The 16,552-nt window shown below is 44.6% G+C and overlaps 1 protein-coding gene across 1 annotated transcript in view; it reads left to right on the top strand.

Moving 5' to 3' along the window:
- The window catches only part of MDGA2 (MAM domain containing glycosylphosphatidylinositol anchor 2), a 256,212-nt gene that overhangs the window by 72,974 nt on the left and 166,686 nt on the right, over positions 1-16,552 (top strand). Inside the window, exon 5 of the mRNA XM_009321639.1 lies at positions 15,388-15,657. Coding sequence (XP_009319914.1) covers positions 15,388-15,657 — 270 coding nt within the window. The remainder of the gene's footprint in view (positions 1-15,387; positions 15,658-16,552) is intronic.

Below are 16,552 nucleotides of genomic sequence, written 5' to 3'. Positions count from 1 at the left end.
ACTGTGATAGAACCAATCCAAAGGAAACTTTCTGCATACTTCGCCTTGAATAATTAGAGAGGTAATTAAGCTGATGCCATCAGATTGACATGTATTCATCAGTATACTTTGGACATGATGCAGTTTTAAAGTGTTACACATAGGTATAATTAGGTACACTCACACCCCCTTCATTCAACAGCAGCGTGTTAATTACATCTGTTCTGTGTGAGTCTGAAGCCTTAGACACACCGTCATACGTCTGTAGGTACTGCAGGAGTTACAGTGCATTGGCATCATTTTTTTTAGACACACGGATTTCTTTCTTCCAGTGCAGACTAGTTTAAAATACAATAAACAAAGTGGATGTTGTAATGAGAGAAGCTGAGATCATCTCAGAAGCATGTGACCACGCATATGCTGAAGCCCAAGATGACAATTAGCAGTAATATTGTACAGCAGCAGGTAGAGGCACTGGTTGAGCACAGACCCACTTTGTATCTAAAGACAGCTATTACTCTGCAAATTTATTATCTAAATAGATGAGAAATTTGAAGGGAAGCAGAAATGCTGTGAAGTGATTCACCTGCTGGCAGATTACTGGTGAGTGGCAGGAACAGAAATAGAAGTCAAGATGTGAGGAAGAACAGCAAAGGGACTAATTTTGCAACTCTCATTTGTTTTTAGTAGACTGAATCCCTTTAAAATTAGCACGTCGAAATTAATTTGGGTAAGTTAATGCAAGCAGGAGTTGTAAAACTAAATGCAGCTGCTTTGCAACAAAATCAAGGGGTTATTCTGACAAGGAGGAGGAACCCTGACAATTTTCTCGGTGTATGTGCTGGGATCCATGCTGTCGGAAGAAGAGCAGCTGCGAGGGTGGGTGTCGCACTGAGTCATGACCTCCATACTTTCTGTCTACGTTGCCCATTTTTGTTGCCTCACTCTGTCTACGCTGTACCTAAGAAGAAATCCGATTGATTGATTCTGGCTTCTACTCTACCCTTTTGGCTTTTCTTGGGGTTGCTACTGTCCCGTATCTTCCCCAAGGCCTCAGAAGGATCTTGCATGGCACTCACATGTGTCTTTTCCCCATTCGTGTTCTTCACCCTCTTAGAGCTCTTACTGTATTTGTATTCCTGAAATCAGTGAAATTTTTCCTCCAAATAAGTCCTCACAGTTTGAAACTGCAAGAAGCACAAAAGACAGAGCTGGCAGCAAAGGCTTCTGGGGTGGGGGGAGCACAGTGCTACAGGTTGTGTCTTCTCGTAGGAACAGCTCTCCGACAGCTTTCTCATCTCCTGTTCCCACTTACGAGTGTTTTGGAATCACCACCTTGATTCCTCTATTGTACCTTCTCATCCTCTTGCCTTGTCTTTAGTAAGACCTTTGATATGACCTTCCATAGCTTCCTTATAGCCAGATTTGTGAGATGCGAATGATTAGTGGAAAATTGGCCGGGCCTTTGGGCTTCTAGGGTGGCATGATGTCCAACTGGTGGTCATTTGCTCATCCTCAGGGATCAAAACCGGGAACAATACTGTACAACATAACTGTTAATGACCAAAATGATGGGACCCAGTGCACTTCTGGCAAGTTCTCAGATACCAAATTGGGAGTAGTGGTCAATACAGGGGTGCTGACAAGCTGGAGAAAAGGGCAGACTGGAGCCTCATGATATAAGCTGAGGGAAATGCCACGTCCAGCCCCTGGAGAGGAACAGCCACCCCATGTAACAGTACATGTTGGGGCCAACTGGCTAGAAAGCAGCTTTGCGGAAAGGGAGCTGGGTTGCCCTGCAGACAAGTTGAAGATGAGCCAGTAATGGGCCCATGCCAGAAAGGCCAACAGCAAGCTGGGCTGTACTAGCAGGACTGAAGCCAGCAGGTCCGGGGCAGTGATCCTTCCTCTCTGTTCAGCGCTTGTGAGACTGCATCAGACTGCTCTGTCCAGTTTGGGGCTCCCTAGAGCAAGCAAGACATGGATGGACTGGAGCAAGACCAGTGGAGGCCACAAAGATGGTCTGGAGCTAGAGCAGGTGGCGTGTGGGAGGAGGCTGAAGGAGCTGGGTTTGCTCACCTTGGGGAAGATGCTCAAACTTTGACTGGATGAGGCCTGAGCAGCCTGATCTAATCGGCATTGCTTCAAGCAGGGCTCTGACCAGAGACCTCCAGAGACCCCTTCTGATGGAGATCATTCTACAGGTCTGTCATTAAAGCAAGCACATTAAAAGGCAAAACAGCGTTGTGGAAGCTGTTGTTTGAATTCAGTATTATCTCCTCTTCCCAGCATATCATTGTCTATGTAAGAACTGATGAGAGTCCTGAAGACCTGTCGCCCTGCCTTAGCCTGGACCATACATTGGTCAGGAGGTGCTTCTTTTTGAAGATGCTTAGCAGGAACAAGTGCAGTCTCCTTTAGAAATACAGGGGTTGTGTTATTCCAAGCATAATTCCGCTCTGTGTCAAACATGAATTATTGACAGATGATATTAAAATCTGTCACCAGTTTGCATGTGACTCACTATTTAATCTTTAGAGCTGGGAAAGGTAGCTCTAGACACCGCTAACTCTGAATTGCACATCTGAATGCCTAGATCTAATAATAACATGAATGGATCCTTTTAAGAGTGTTCACTGTTTCGAAGTGTCAGAGAAAAGGCATGCTATTTACCCATGAAACCACTGAAATTCGGGGCTTCCTATAACATTTCTTCTAATATGATTGAGTAAGAGCAAATAAAACTTTTATCTTGATCTGCAGAGCATTTTTGGTGGCACAGATTAATTTGAAAATGTATGTTAGTTTGTATATTGGCAGCCAGTTCAGGCTGTTTAGTGCAGGTGATCATTAATACATAATATTGAGGCTGATTTTTGGCAGCCTCCAACATAGAATAATCCACAGCAGTAACTTCTACCAAGAAAGATGAGTATTTCAGTACGTGATTTTTCAGCTGCGTGACATGGTTCATTCAAATCACAGCTGAAGCTGGCGTTCTTTCTGGGGTATGTGGTGGGAAACAAATTGAAAAAGGCTTAATTCACTTTTAATCTCTCCATTAAGCAGTAGTCTGTCATGATAAACTTGCTTTGTTTCCCTTCATTCAGACAATACAGTGTTAAGAGAATTATCTCATTTTGAAAAAATATTTCTCTTAGCATCCCCTGGCATTCTCAGGGAGTATGACAGCGAGATGTGATCCTGCACTAAAGAGGCTTGAAATCCTCAGATAAGAAATACAGCCAGCTGTACCGAAGGTGGATGGTTTTAATGCTTTAGCAAAAAGGAATAATAGAAAATAAAGCTGGGAAAGACCCCAAGAGGTTATCTAGTCCCATTCTTCCTGGCAGAATGCACTAGATCTAAACCTTGCCCTACCGATGTCTGTTTAACCTGGCTGCCAGCAGCAGAGGTGCCGCATTAGTGGCAGGCAGTCTGGCCCGTCGCTCTGGTCCTGTCCGCCACGGCATGAAGAAGAGATTATCCTCTTCCCCTTTGCAGCAACGTTTCGTACATTTGAAGATGGATATCTTGTCTCATCTCTTCTGTTGGATAACGAACCTAGCTCCTTAATTTTTGCCTGTGAGTCACATCATCTCTACCTCATGCTGTTCCTGTTGATCTCCTCCATCCACCTCCTTGGTGAAGTTCAGTGCTTCAGGGCAGGTAGAGAACTCCACAGCACCCCGCCTCATAAACATGGGGTTCAATGCAGGGCTTGTTCCATACATTTCCCAACAAAGTTCTTGTTTATGCATCCCTGTTTGATAACTCCCTTTTACCGAGCACGTATTGCTAATGTTTGCTTTGTGTCCGGATTGCCATCCACCATAACCCTGAGGGTCCTTTCTCTGCAGCTCCTCGTTAGCCAGTTATTCCTAATCCGCTGATTGCGTGGGCGATTGTTGCTGTGGCAAGACAGGTTTTGTCTCACCTAACTAGCAGCCTGAAAGCTTAGGTGCCTGTAGCACACTGGTTGTTCAGGGAGCACTGTACTCGGTGGAGAGAGGGAGAGAGATGGCTCCGAAGAGCAGTTCATCCCATCTATTTTTGGAGAGCAGGAATTGTGCTTTAGGGGTGCTTAAATCTCATCGAGATACATGACCTCGGATTGCGTGCATGACTTTCGGGTGGTTGAAATTAGCCGAGATGAATTTAAGCCCACATGTACAACCGTGCATCTAAATATAGTGATGAAGGGGACAGTTTCATGATTAGGTTAAGCTGATTTAACACTGCTCTGCTGCTAAAGGGAGGATCCTGCCTTCCCTTCATACCCTCTTGATAAAATGTCCACAGAATGAATAGTTCATACAGTGTGGGAGCTGTGAGCTATTGTAGTCGACTCCAGAGCGTAACCACCAAGGAAGTGCTCTGAATAGCAAACGTATCCGCCTCCCTTCCTCCCTGTTGGAGCTATCAATGCCACATCTGTGCGTGAATGGCAGCATGAGCAAAGTGCGAGTCATCAAAGTGCTGCTGCTGCTGGATGAAAAGCAGCCAGGCAAATCGGGAATAAAGAGATGAGTCATCAAAGCTGCATCCCCATTGGTTAAAAAACAGAGGATTTCAGAAAAAGTTGGAGGAGGAAAAAAAAGGCTATTGAGAACAGAGGGAGAGTGCAGGGAGTGGGCTACGGTTACCTGGGCTGGCGCTCCAGGCCAGCTCGTTCATATATATGTGAACACGTAAAGACTGAGACCAGCTGAAAATGGACCCTGTTAAACATAATCTCATTCTTTGCTTTATTTCTGTCCTGTAACTCCCTTCTCTGCTTCCCCTGCAACCTCGTAATTTTCCATTCTTGATAGTATGCCCGGACAAAATAATCTTGCACTTTACTCAACTTTTAAGCCTCTCTGTTCTGGTGGCAAATTTTTTTCAGGGGAAACTGAAAAATATGAGAGTTTTTTATCTCTGACGAGGTGGCATATTCAAATTGAGCAGTGACTGCTGGTCCGTGGCGGGGCACATGCACCCCGGTCTGAGGTTAAGGAATGCAGACTAGTGGGGGGCAGCTGCCCGGGTTGGGGGGAGCCACCCCTTTGCGCTGGAACAGGTCCGGGTGCTTTTGCAAAGATGAGAATTCACCCTGTGCGTCAGGGTAAACCCTAAAACACTTGCAATACTGAAAGCTGGTCTGGGAATGTATTACTTCAGTAATTCCATGTATTAAGTCAAAAGAAGGACACGTGCCTGAAAGAATTGGGATTTGAGAACTTTGCCTTTATTTCCTCTGCCCCTGGAAGTGCTGGAATTTTAAAGTCAGTGAAAATGAAATGGGAAAGAGCAAGTAACACAAAAATAAGGTTGATATGTATGGTGAGCACATGTGTTTTATGTGGAACCTAGCTCCTTAATTTTTGCCTGTGAGTCACATCATCTCTACCTCATGCTGTTCCTGTTGATCTCCTCCATCCACCTCCTTGGTGAAGTTCAGTGCTTCAGGGCAGGTAGAGAACTCCACAGCACCCCGCCTCATAAACATGGGGTTCAATGCAGGGCTTGTTCCATACATTTCCCAACAAAGTTCTTGTTTATGCATCCCTGTTTGATAACTCCCTTTTACCGAGCACGTATTGCTAATGTTTGCTTTGTGTCCGGATTGCCATCCACCATAACCCTGAGGGTCCTTTCTCTGCAGCTCCTCGTTAGCCAGTTATTCCTAATCCGCTGATTGCGTGGGCGATTGTTGCTGTTGCAAGACAGGTTTTGTCTCACCTAACTAGCAGCCTGAAAGCTTAGGTGCCTGTAGCACACTGGTTGTTCAGGGAGCACTGTACTCGGTGGAGAGAGGGAGAGAGATGGCTCCGAAGAGCAGTTCATCCCATCTATTTTTGGAGAGCAGGAATTGTGCTTTAGGGGTGCTTAAATCTCATCGAGATACATGACCTCGGATTGCGTGCATGACTTTCGGGTGGTTGAAATTAGCCGAGATGAATTTAAGCCCACATGTACAACCGTGCATCTAAATATAGTGATGAAGGGGACAGTTTCATGATTAGGTTAAGCTGATTTAACACTGCTCTGCTGCTAAAGGGAGGATCCTGCCTTCCCTTCATACCCTCTTGATAAAATGTCCACAGAATGAATAGTTCATACAGTGTGGGAGCTGTGAGCTATTGTAGTCGTCTCCAGAGCGTAACCACCAAGGAAGTGCTCTGAATAGCAAACGTATCCGCCTCCCTTCCTCCCTGTTGGAGCTATCAATGCCACATCTGTGCGTGAATGGCAGCATGAGCAAAGTGCGAGTCATCAAAGTGCTGCTGCTGCTGGATGAAAAGCAGCCAGGCAAATCGGGAATAAAGAGATGAGTCATCAAAGCTGCATCCCCATTGGTTAAAAAACAGAGGATTTCAGAAAAAGTTGGAGGAGGAAAAAAAAGGCTATTGAGAACAGAGGGAGAGTGCAGGGAGTGGGCTACGGTTACCTGGGCTGGCGCTCCAGGCCAGCTTGTTCACATATATGTGAACACGTAAAGACTGAGACCAGCTGAAAATGGACCCTGTTCCTGTTAAACATAATCTCGTTCTTTGCTTTATTTCTGTCCTGTAACTCCCTTCTCTGCTTCCCCTGCAACCTCGTAATTTTCCATTCTTGATAGTATGCCCGGACAAAATAATCTTGCACTTTACTCAACTTTTAAGCCTCTCTGTTCTGGTGGCAAATTTTTTTCAGGGGAAACTGAAAAATATGAGAGTTTTTTATCTCTGACGAGGTGGCATATTCAAATTGAGCAGTGACTGCTGGTCCGTGGCGGGGCACATGCACCCCGGTCTGAGGTTAAGGAATGCAGACTAGTGGGGGGCAGCTGCCCGGGTTGGGGGGAGCCACCCCTTTGCGCTGGAACAGGTCCGGGTGCTTTTGCAAAGATGAGAATTCACCCTGTGCGTCAGGGTAAACCCTAAAACACTTGCAATACTGAAAGCTGGTCTGGGAATGTATTACTTCAGTAATTCCATGTATTAAGTCAAAAGAAGGACACGTGCCTGAAAGAATTGGGATTTGAGAACTTTGCCTTTATTTCCTCTGCCCCTGGAAGTGCTGGAATGTTAAAGTCAGTGAAAATGAAATGGGAAAGAGCAAGTAACACAAAAATAAGGTTGATATGTATGGTGAGCACATGTGTTTTATGTGTCTATACACAAAGGTGTTTAAAACTGGAAGTTATTACAGTCCAGTAACGGATGGAGTACTGGAGTATTTTGCTGGTCTTCTGCGCTTAGATTGCATGCAGCACCTGAGCAAGACACCACTGAAGTTCAAAGCTCTACATGACTGGTCACTACTGGACAGTGACTATAAAGACACATTTTACAGTGAGGGTGATGGAGCACTGGCACAGGTTGCCCAGAGAGGTTGTGGAGTCTCCATCCTCAGAGACATTCAAAAGACATCTGGACATGGCCCTGGGCAACCTGCAGTAGGGGACCCTGCTTGAGCAGGGGGTTGGACCAGATGACCTCCAGAGGTGCCTCTTAACCTCAACCATCCTGTGATTCTTGATGAATTCTGGTCCTAAGCCTGCAAAGAGCTGAAGCTTAAGTGTCTCTGCATGATTTTTCTCCCTTGGCTTTGTTGGAAAACTCATTGCCAAGACAAAGGTGAACCTGACCCGGGAAGCCTTGCCTCTTCCCAGCAGAGCCCACAGGTAAGTCTGCATGTCCCGAGAGAGCAGATGAACTGCCGACACACGTAGGTGCGTGCTTGCTTGACAGTTTGGCCCACTGAAGTATCTTATCCTAGCTGGTTCAATACACACTGGCACTTTCTGCTTGGAAGGGTTGTCTCTTTTGTGATAGCAGTCAGAAGATTACAGCTCTGTCAGTAGCAGCAGGGAGGACAAAGCAGAGAGGATGGGTGTATAAGAGTGATTTTCACTGGGGTTTGGGTTTTGGTTTTTTCGTTTTGTTTTGGTTTTGGTGGGGTTTTGTTTTGTTTTCTTTTTTAAGGACTATTGATGAAAAGAAAGGACCTACCATATTGCAGCATGCTGTGGCCGTGTGGTCAATAAAAGGTTTATTTTTACCCTGTAATTTCAAATCCAGACCTCAGCTGGGAATTATAATCTATTCATTTTTGAACTTTACTGAGTAAATAAGTAGAGAAATGATGCTCCCAGCCCAGCAAGGACCTCAAATGTTCTCTCTTTTTGCTCTGACTTGAAAGGACTATTTGTAATGTGTATACTTAGAAGTATATGCATTGTATTCCTGCCAGAAATCATGGCTGTAAATTAAACAGATGCATACACACACACAAGTATATATGAAAGTATAATTCAATTATGTTCTGTTACTTTGGTTCTGCATATGAAATAATTCACAAAACTGGAGGAAATCATGTACTTTCATTTTTATTCAGCATAGATGAGTGAGTTGTCAAGGACATGACTTTCTGGCTCTACTTTGATACCGCTATTAAAGTATTAGTTTTCTTTTGCGTTTCCAGTAATCCCTAAAGCCAATTGTGACATTTTCTCAATTCCATATGCCCAGTCTAAATACATATATTTGTCTCACTGTAATTATAACACACATTGGTGTCAGATGTTTTCTGTACACTACATCAGTGACAGATCTCTGTTTCCTCCCAGTGTAGTATCTGTCTCAGATACCCATCCCAGGCAGCAGTAGAGACTCTGCTTCTTTCAAGTTCAGTGAGCACCTGTATCGGATCATTGATCAGAAGATGTTTCCAGTCTCCCTGCCGATGATCCTGTGGCAGCTCTGTTTAAACTGGAAGCATTTTGTTGTAGAGCTAGGTTATTATGTCGAAGGTGCTAGGTAAACTGGTATTGTTAAGCATGTTAATGATGACTTAATGACTGCTAGCTTTGTGCTGGATCTGAGAAACTTTTGCCCCAGTCATTAATCAAAACTAGTGTGTATTGCATGCTGTTTTATTACTCTGTGAGGATTGGTATATGTTGTAGCCACATTTTATAATTCATCTCCATCTGTATGGCATCAGTGCCTAACCTGACTTGTGTGCACATGTTAATACCAGGTAAAAAAATTGATGCAGTTCTGATTTAAATTCTCCGTAGTGACTTGACTGGCAGGGCCGCGCATTGTGACCCGGTGTACTTCCAATAGCACTTTGTCGTATGCACTGTTGAGTTCACAGCCAGGCTCTACAGTCCTATGAAATACAGTGGATGCAGAAGCAATACTTGCACACGAAAGCCTCTGAATTGAAGTCCCTTTAAAAAGGATGCAGCTGCAATATGAATGGGGACCTGAACAGTTTCCCTCGTCATGAGTAGTGCCTTGTTCTTCGCGGGGAAGAGCTCGCAGTGGCACTGCGGCTGTCTTTGTCCCCTGGCAAACCAACCATGACTTCGAAATGTGGGACTGGCGCTCAGAAACCCCTACTTCTAAAAGGCAGTAAAGATGCAGAGCTCTTTTGAACACTGAGTCGTTCTCATTACGATGTCCAAATATGATGTTTGGAAAGCCTGTTCCATGCACTCACCCGTGGAAATATTTACCAAAGCTTGCTATTGTTTGATAATGAATTTTATTATTCCTATCAGAGAGTTGAAAGTAAGTTTCCGCTGGGCAGGTTGCCTGGCTGAGTCTCTGCCGGTGCCAGGGTGAAGGTTCTGGCTGGGAGATGCTTTGCTTGCCAAACCTGGATGGCCCAGCGTTCGCCTTGTTAATCCTGACGGCTGATAGTCATCTAGGAGAAACCTCAGCCGGGGTGAAGCATTGGAAGTAGCTTTGGGGGTGATAATACACTCCATTTGGTATTGACTCCTTTTGCCGGGGATATTTTTGTTGCATTAGGAATTCTGTATAAGTTTATAGGATTTCAAACATGAGCACCTCCTGTGTCTCCATCAGTTTTGGTGTTGTGCAGTTGTGTTGGCTCTGATGTTAACTTTCCAAAGCGGTACCGAAGATTACTTAAAACTATAAAATCCATTGCTCTTCAACTCTACATGAAATTGAGGATATCAGTCCTGTATCTGCATGTGTGTGTCAGCGTGTCTCCATGACCCGAAACGTGACCCAGGGTTTTATGGTGTGAACAGGTGGAGCTCTGGGGCTAAAAATTGAAAAATTTCAGACTATGTAGTTTAAAAAATTTCAGACTATTTAGTTTAGAGAGGAGATGAATAAGAAGGAAGACAGCAGAAATAAATAAATTACATAATGCAAGATTAAACCAAATCCAGAAGAATACAGCAGTAGAAAATAATAAAATGTATCTCTGAATTGAGCCTTTGCATGGAATTTTGTGGGATCTCTGCAAGATCTAAGCAGAAGCTGAGGAGCTTGTCCTTATGCCAGGAGGCAGCTGTTTAGCAGAGGAAAATTCTGGGCTGGTGCAGTGGTGCATCTTTTCTTTAGATTGCACATCTACCTGCTGAGTTCTGGGGGCTTTGAAGAACTTTGATTTTAAAGCGCCTTTCATGTAAGAAAAGCCCTGTGTAAACGTGGCGACCAGCATAGTTCCTTGCTTGGCGAAACTAAATTTTGTAAAACTTAAATAATAAAATCAAGATTGGAGGCATAAATTGCTGGCTTACTGTCACTGCAGTACGTGTCATTTTGAATGAACTCGGCTGGGACCATGTGAAAGCTTGTTTGTAAGGATGTGAGGGTCTTCACAAGCCCCAATAAGCTTAGGTTACCTTTCTGTGCCTTTCAAAAACTGAACAGGCAGAATGTCAGTACTGGCTCCAGCCTTGTTTCGGGAAGGCAGGCTGGGCTGTGGAAGTGGAAGGCGGCTTGGCTCACACTTGTATGCCTGCTCCCACAGTTGGTGTGGATGCCGTTGGGTGAAACCACTTGGATCTTGGAGGCTGAAGCCTGACTCCCCAAAGCAATATACATATTAAAGGCAAAACCAGTGCATTTCAGACTTGGACCAGGAATACACAACTGCATGTACTGGCTTTTACAATAGTGGCATTTTAATAAGGTCAGATCTTTTGCAGAAGTCTTTATCTCCTCTTCCTTCTGACTCAATTCCATGATTTCCTGCTATCTAAACAAATATCGCAGCTTGAGCTGCTGGGACTGCATCGTGGGTCTCCTAGCTGGGGTTCAGTCATGCTAGATGCTTTACAAATGCAAAGGATGTATAAACACATGCATTGTCCTTTTGGATCAGATCTCATGCCCGTCCTTAACAAGAGCCAGCAGGAGACATTTCAGAAGAGTGCATAAAAAGTGTGCAGTAGACAGATATGTGATAGTCTGCCCTCCCATTCCAGAAAAAGATACCATTTTATGCCCTGAAGCATGAGTTTTAATAATCCTTCAACAATATTTTGGTATAATCATCAACTATTATAATTGCTCTGGATCGTCTTGTCATCTTTATAAATGCCTACTCCATTTTTTAATCATGCTGGACCAAAAAAAATGTGTGGCGATGAATTACACGGTTCAGATTTATGCTGTATGTGATGTTTAGCCCCAAAAGTTTACAAATAAATAAAAGAGACAAGAAATCCATTTTAGAGGAGGATTAGGCCAAAATTTCAGTCTTCTGAAAGTGCAGGGTCTAAGAGGATTTGTGAAACACTGGGATCAATGCAAGGTTGGCACATGTATATTGCTAAAAACGGCACTTTCGGCCCATTCCCATCTATAGGCTCCTGATGCATTTGTAAATCCTCATCCTAAAGGTAGGATTGATGTCACACATCTTCTGCCATCTAAATCTTACCTGTCTAGATTAAACTAATCTTTGGGCTCTGTCTGCCGTCAGCAGAGAGATGGATACCACAGGGGAAGTTTCTTGCAAGAAGATAGCTCAAGGTAGATAAGAGGAATTGCCTTTTGGCGGTACCTCTTGCTGTCGCTGAAACTAGAACAGGGAGAGATCTCACATGATAGTGAGCTCCATTTCCCTAGCTCAAACAGGAGGTACTCCTAAACTTTTTGTCTAACAGATGTTTGCTCAGAAAATCTGGGGGAGAGGGAGATTCTGCAGCAACCCTGAGCAGCCCAGTCCAGGGCTTACTGTCCCTACCGTTACATGGGGGTTTGTGACTGTGCCTTCATTTCTCCTTTCTGTGCTACAGCTTTGCATTCCCAATCTGTGGGGAGAGGCAGCTGTTTGCAGCTGCACTGCTGCAGCGTCCTGCGGGGAGCAGTTAGAGGTGTTCCTCCAGTTTAGGAGGGGAAAGCGTTTCTGGATGGAGTCAAACAGAGGAGCTATCCAGTAAAGCAGACCTGCAGAAGGCCTACGTGCTGTTAATTAACCTAAGTCAATTAATACAGGTCTTCCAGCAGGTGACTAAACTTGTGATTTAGCCCCATTCGTTTCCACATCTAGGTCCAGGCTGACATAGAGAAGTGAACACAAGCACTCTCTAACTTAGAGCTAAAGCCATTTTTCTGCCACCCCACCGTGTCTGAGCACGTCGCTGGAGTTATCGAGCATTTGGGATTTTTGCCGTTTGCCTCCTTCATTCCATGGCCAACTCCCCCCGCTTCTCTCTTTTTCTCTCTCCCCTTTCCTTGCTGAAACAGCCAGTCAGAGCTGTGATGAGAAACCACGGGTCTCCAGCTTGGGTTTGGCACGTGAGCAGATGGGTGTTGACTACCACCTTTCCCCATCCTTGGCTGGAAGGAGGAGAGGTCAATGTTGATTGCACTGAGAGTGGAGGTTGCACTCTCAGAGATGGGCGAGTGTGGGGCTGGTGGTGGTGCTGAGCGTGTTTCAGCAGTGGAAGGGCAAAGTCCAAGTGACCACCAGGAAAATTCCAATCTCTCTATTCCTAGGCCAGAATTTGGCAACGTGCACATGATGATAAATCAAGTAAGTGGTGCGGTAGACCCAATTCTATCCTTGGTTTCACCATAAAGCTGAAAATAAGAAGTTCTGTGTTATTGGTGCATTGCGATATGGTGCAGATTATGTACAGGGTTTCAAGCAGAGAAATATCAAAATAATAGCTCATTGTTGCTGTGGATTCATATTTATTCATAATAGGTATTTGACCCTTTATATGCTACACTGAGTTTCATTTGCTGGAAACCTTAACATCCCTTCTGAATTTCTTAATATTCTTTGGTTTAAATCAGGCTTTTAATGGTAGTTGAGTGTATTGCTGAATTTTTGTTTGTGTTTGTCTAGTGGGATAGGTTGTAGTTAAGTGAAATGTGTGGTGTAAGCAAAGAGAAATTGCTGTAAGCAAACCATAATTTTCATGTACTTACTGTTTTGAGTGCTGTGATGAAAGGGATGTATCACAGCATTTTTATTACATCAGCTGCTATCTTTGTCTGTCTACCTGAAGGATGGCAAAGGGCCCCCTTTCATCTGGAGGATTATGAGGCCATTATGGTAAACAGCACCACCAGGTTGGGTTGACATTGTTGGAGCTTTCATCTTTTGTTCTAAGTTTTGAAGCATTATTTGTGGTTCTCTTGTTCCCTGTTTCATGACTTGGTGTTTAGTGAGAACAGAGAGCAGCTCCTTGCCGGAGTTGTTCAGGAAAAATCATTAAACTCAGGAGGAAGGGAGGGAGAGAGAAAGAGGGGCCAGCTGAGTGCTATCCCCTGGTTGGTGATGACCCTACAGGTCTGGAGCTCAGTTCTAGTTGCACAGCAGGCACTTGGATCCCTGCTTCTGCCGCCTTCACCCAAACAAAATCTACTTAAGCGTGAAACATGACATACTGCCCAGTTTCATACCTCTAATCCCAAAACAGGGGTCCATCAACTGATGGATGCATCAACTGATGAAAGAATATGAGGTCAGAGAACATGAGCAAACAGACACTGACACAGTTAGTGGGCAGTGCTGACTTGTTTTCTGTCTGTATTTTTAGCCACGCACCCAATTTCTTCACCTTTAAGTTGATTACATGAACGCAGGAATTTATGCTGGGAAGTATCTGCAGGGTCCCAAGCCGGGAGGAGCTGGAATTAGGGGGCTTTGCTTGTGAACCTCTCCTCTCCTCCTCTCTTGAAGTGTTTCCCCGGCTGGAGGTTGCCTGTTCTCTCTGTGCTAGGACAGGTACAAATGAAGTGCTTCCCATTTGTGTGCTCCCGCTTCTGAATGCAGAGAAAGCTAATTCCTCTTGGGTGAACTCCAAATAAAGAAAACTTATTTTATAGTTGACTCTTGTATTTGCCTTTAGTGATCAGTGTGTATTCCTTTAATGTTGAAATAAGATTCATATATAAAGCAGACACACAAGAACATATCTCTGTAATAATGAGGATAGTGACATGATTTTTGGATGTAACATTTTATTTCCTTTCATTTTTTATTGTTACGTTTTCTGGTATTCTTTGCCCAGAATTTCAATCCTTCACGTTCATGCCTGTGTTTATTTAGTATTGCTGCTTTTTCTGTACTAGCAATATGTATTTATATGTTGGCTCATCACTTACGCGGTTAAGGGTATGCCTTCAAGCAAAGCCTGAATCCAGCAAGGGTGGACCCCTCAACGCAAATGACAGGGGATGTCATAGCTCAGATTGTGATTTGCAATTCCAGCATCTAAAATAAATTGCCCTGCCCTGTCCTTTCATACTGAGCATTTCTGTTGCTTGCCTTATATCATATGCAAATATTTCATGGAAAAGAAGAGGCAAGAAGAGAGAATGAAATTTAATCACTTGCTTCTCCTTTCTGAGGGCAGCATCATCTTTCCGTTAGCCTGTGCTGCAGTGTAGTTTGGCTGGTTTGGTGGTCCTGCCCAAACAAAGCCCCTGCAGCTGGTCAGAAGTTATTGTATGGAAATCAGTAGGGACCCAAATCTGCACCTCTCCCCCGTGTCGGTGAGGAGATGGAGCTGTGGCCACGCTGTCTGCTGGTGTTGTGAGCTGCAGGTTGCACAGCCTATACAGGGAAAAAAGCATCTGTGCTGGATGCTTCGGTTTCTCCGTGTGCAAGGAGATGTTGTCCCAAGGGAGAGGACTCTTCCTGATTCAACAGACCCAACTCAAACTCTACAAATTCATCTCAGTTGGCAGCCAAGTCTCAAGGAGTTCATCGGGGAGGCGGGTGGATTAAGAGGGCTGGTTTTCAATGGGTAGGATCTGACCTGAAGAGAACAACATGCTTTTCATGCCAAATAAGAAGGTTGTTACTAATTCCTTTCTTCCAGGGTTTAAAAATCCAGTGTGCTGGCACCTGTCCCATATATTATACGTTACTTCCCAAGCACAGCCGTAGGGTTGTCCATACATAAATCCTCATCTGCAGATTGACAGCAAGGCGAAAGATGATGACAGAGCGGGGTGAGAAATGTGGTGTCAGGGGGAGCATCAGGATGGGGAGCACCGTTCTCAGAGGGCACGTAGTCAGAAGAGCGCTGTAGCTGACGTGCCTTTGCTGATCTCAGTTGGCTTGAGTGTGCTTGTCAGGACTAAGCAATACCACAGACGGAGCCCCGCTACACCTTTCTCTTCCTCTTGTGTTTTGCAGCATCCCCTTCAATTAAGCTTCTTGTGGATGACCCAATAGTGGTGAACCCTGGAGAAGCAATCACCTTGGTCTGTGTGACGACAGGAGGGGAGCCAGCCCCCAGCCTGACGTGGGTGAGGTCTGCTGGCATCCTGCCCGAGAAGACGGTCCTGAATGGTGGCACTTTAACAATACCTGCCATCACGTCAGACGATGCTGGCACGTACAGTTGCATCGCCAATAACAATGTTGGAAATCCTGCGAAAAAGTCCACCAACATCATCGTAAGAGGTAAGTTGAGCTGACAAACTATTGACCTTTATCTTGGAAGATTAATTGAATCCTAATCTGACAGGATAGCAACGTTCACGTAGTGGTGTCCGCTGTTTCCAAATGTCTTTCTGGTCATTTCTAATAGTGTATGAGACGAGTTAGTGTTGGCTTCAAATAGGCAGTGGCTCTTGTGCTGGGCTCAAACCCCTTAGCTGGAACAAGGGTGGCGTGGTGCCCCTTTGTGTTGTGAAGATGCAGCAGCTCTCCCATCCAGACTGGAGACAAGTGATCGCCAAGGGACACCATGCCTTCTGAGCATTGCCTGTGCTGATCCCCTGCACTCACTGTCTTGGCAGTGAACGCATCCTGAGCTCCTGAAGATGTCATTACCTACTTCACCCTTTTCTTCCTCCTCATCAGCTGAACATGTTATTGAAATTAAGGCTGTTGTGCGTGCTGTGAATCTGCTGCCATCAGACAACTGCTCCCTGGGTAGGAGCTTTAGATTAGTACCTATGCTTTAATTACACTAAATAGCAGGATAAATGTCTGTCTTAGATAAGAGAAGAGTGCTTGCAGAACAATTACTGCCAGGTGGAGAGAAACTCTCCCCGGTTGTTTATCGCTTTCTGGATAACTCCAGGGACATGGCCAGTTGGTTTGAAGAAGGAGTTCGATTGGCTGATAGGCATCATCAGAGTGGATTAATCTACCTGAACCAAACAGTTCATCTGAAACTAATTTTCTATAATCTAATCTGTGAATGGTAGTGAAACATAAACTCCCACGCTGTAGGAACTTTAAATAATAGCATGTGATTAATCATACTCAGGAGAAACTGCTGTATAAAGAGCCAGTGGTGTGAATATTTTATGAGAGCCATAACCCCTGTTCACTTCTTATTGCCCAACAT

Source organism: Pygoscelis adeliae, unplaced genomic scaffold (assembly GCF_000699105.1).
Source record: "Pygoscelis adeliae isolate BGI_AS28 unplaced genomic scaffold, ASM69910v1 Scaffold43, whole genome shotgun sequence".
In the NCBI taxonomy this organism is placed as follows: domain Eukaryota; kingdom Metazoa; phylum Chordata; class Aves; order Sphenisciformes; family Spheniscidae; genus Pygoscelis; species Pygoscelis adeliae.
The sequence above is the reverse complement of the archived record's forward strand: the minus strand, read 5'-3'. Positions and strand labels throughout refer to the sequence as shown.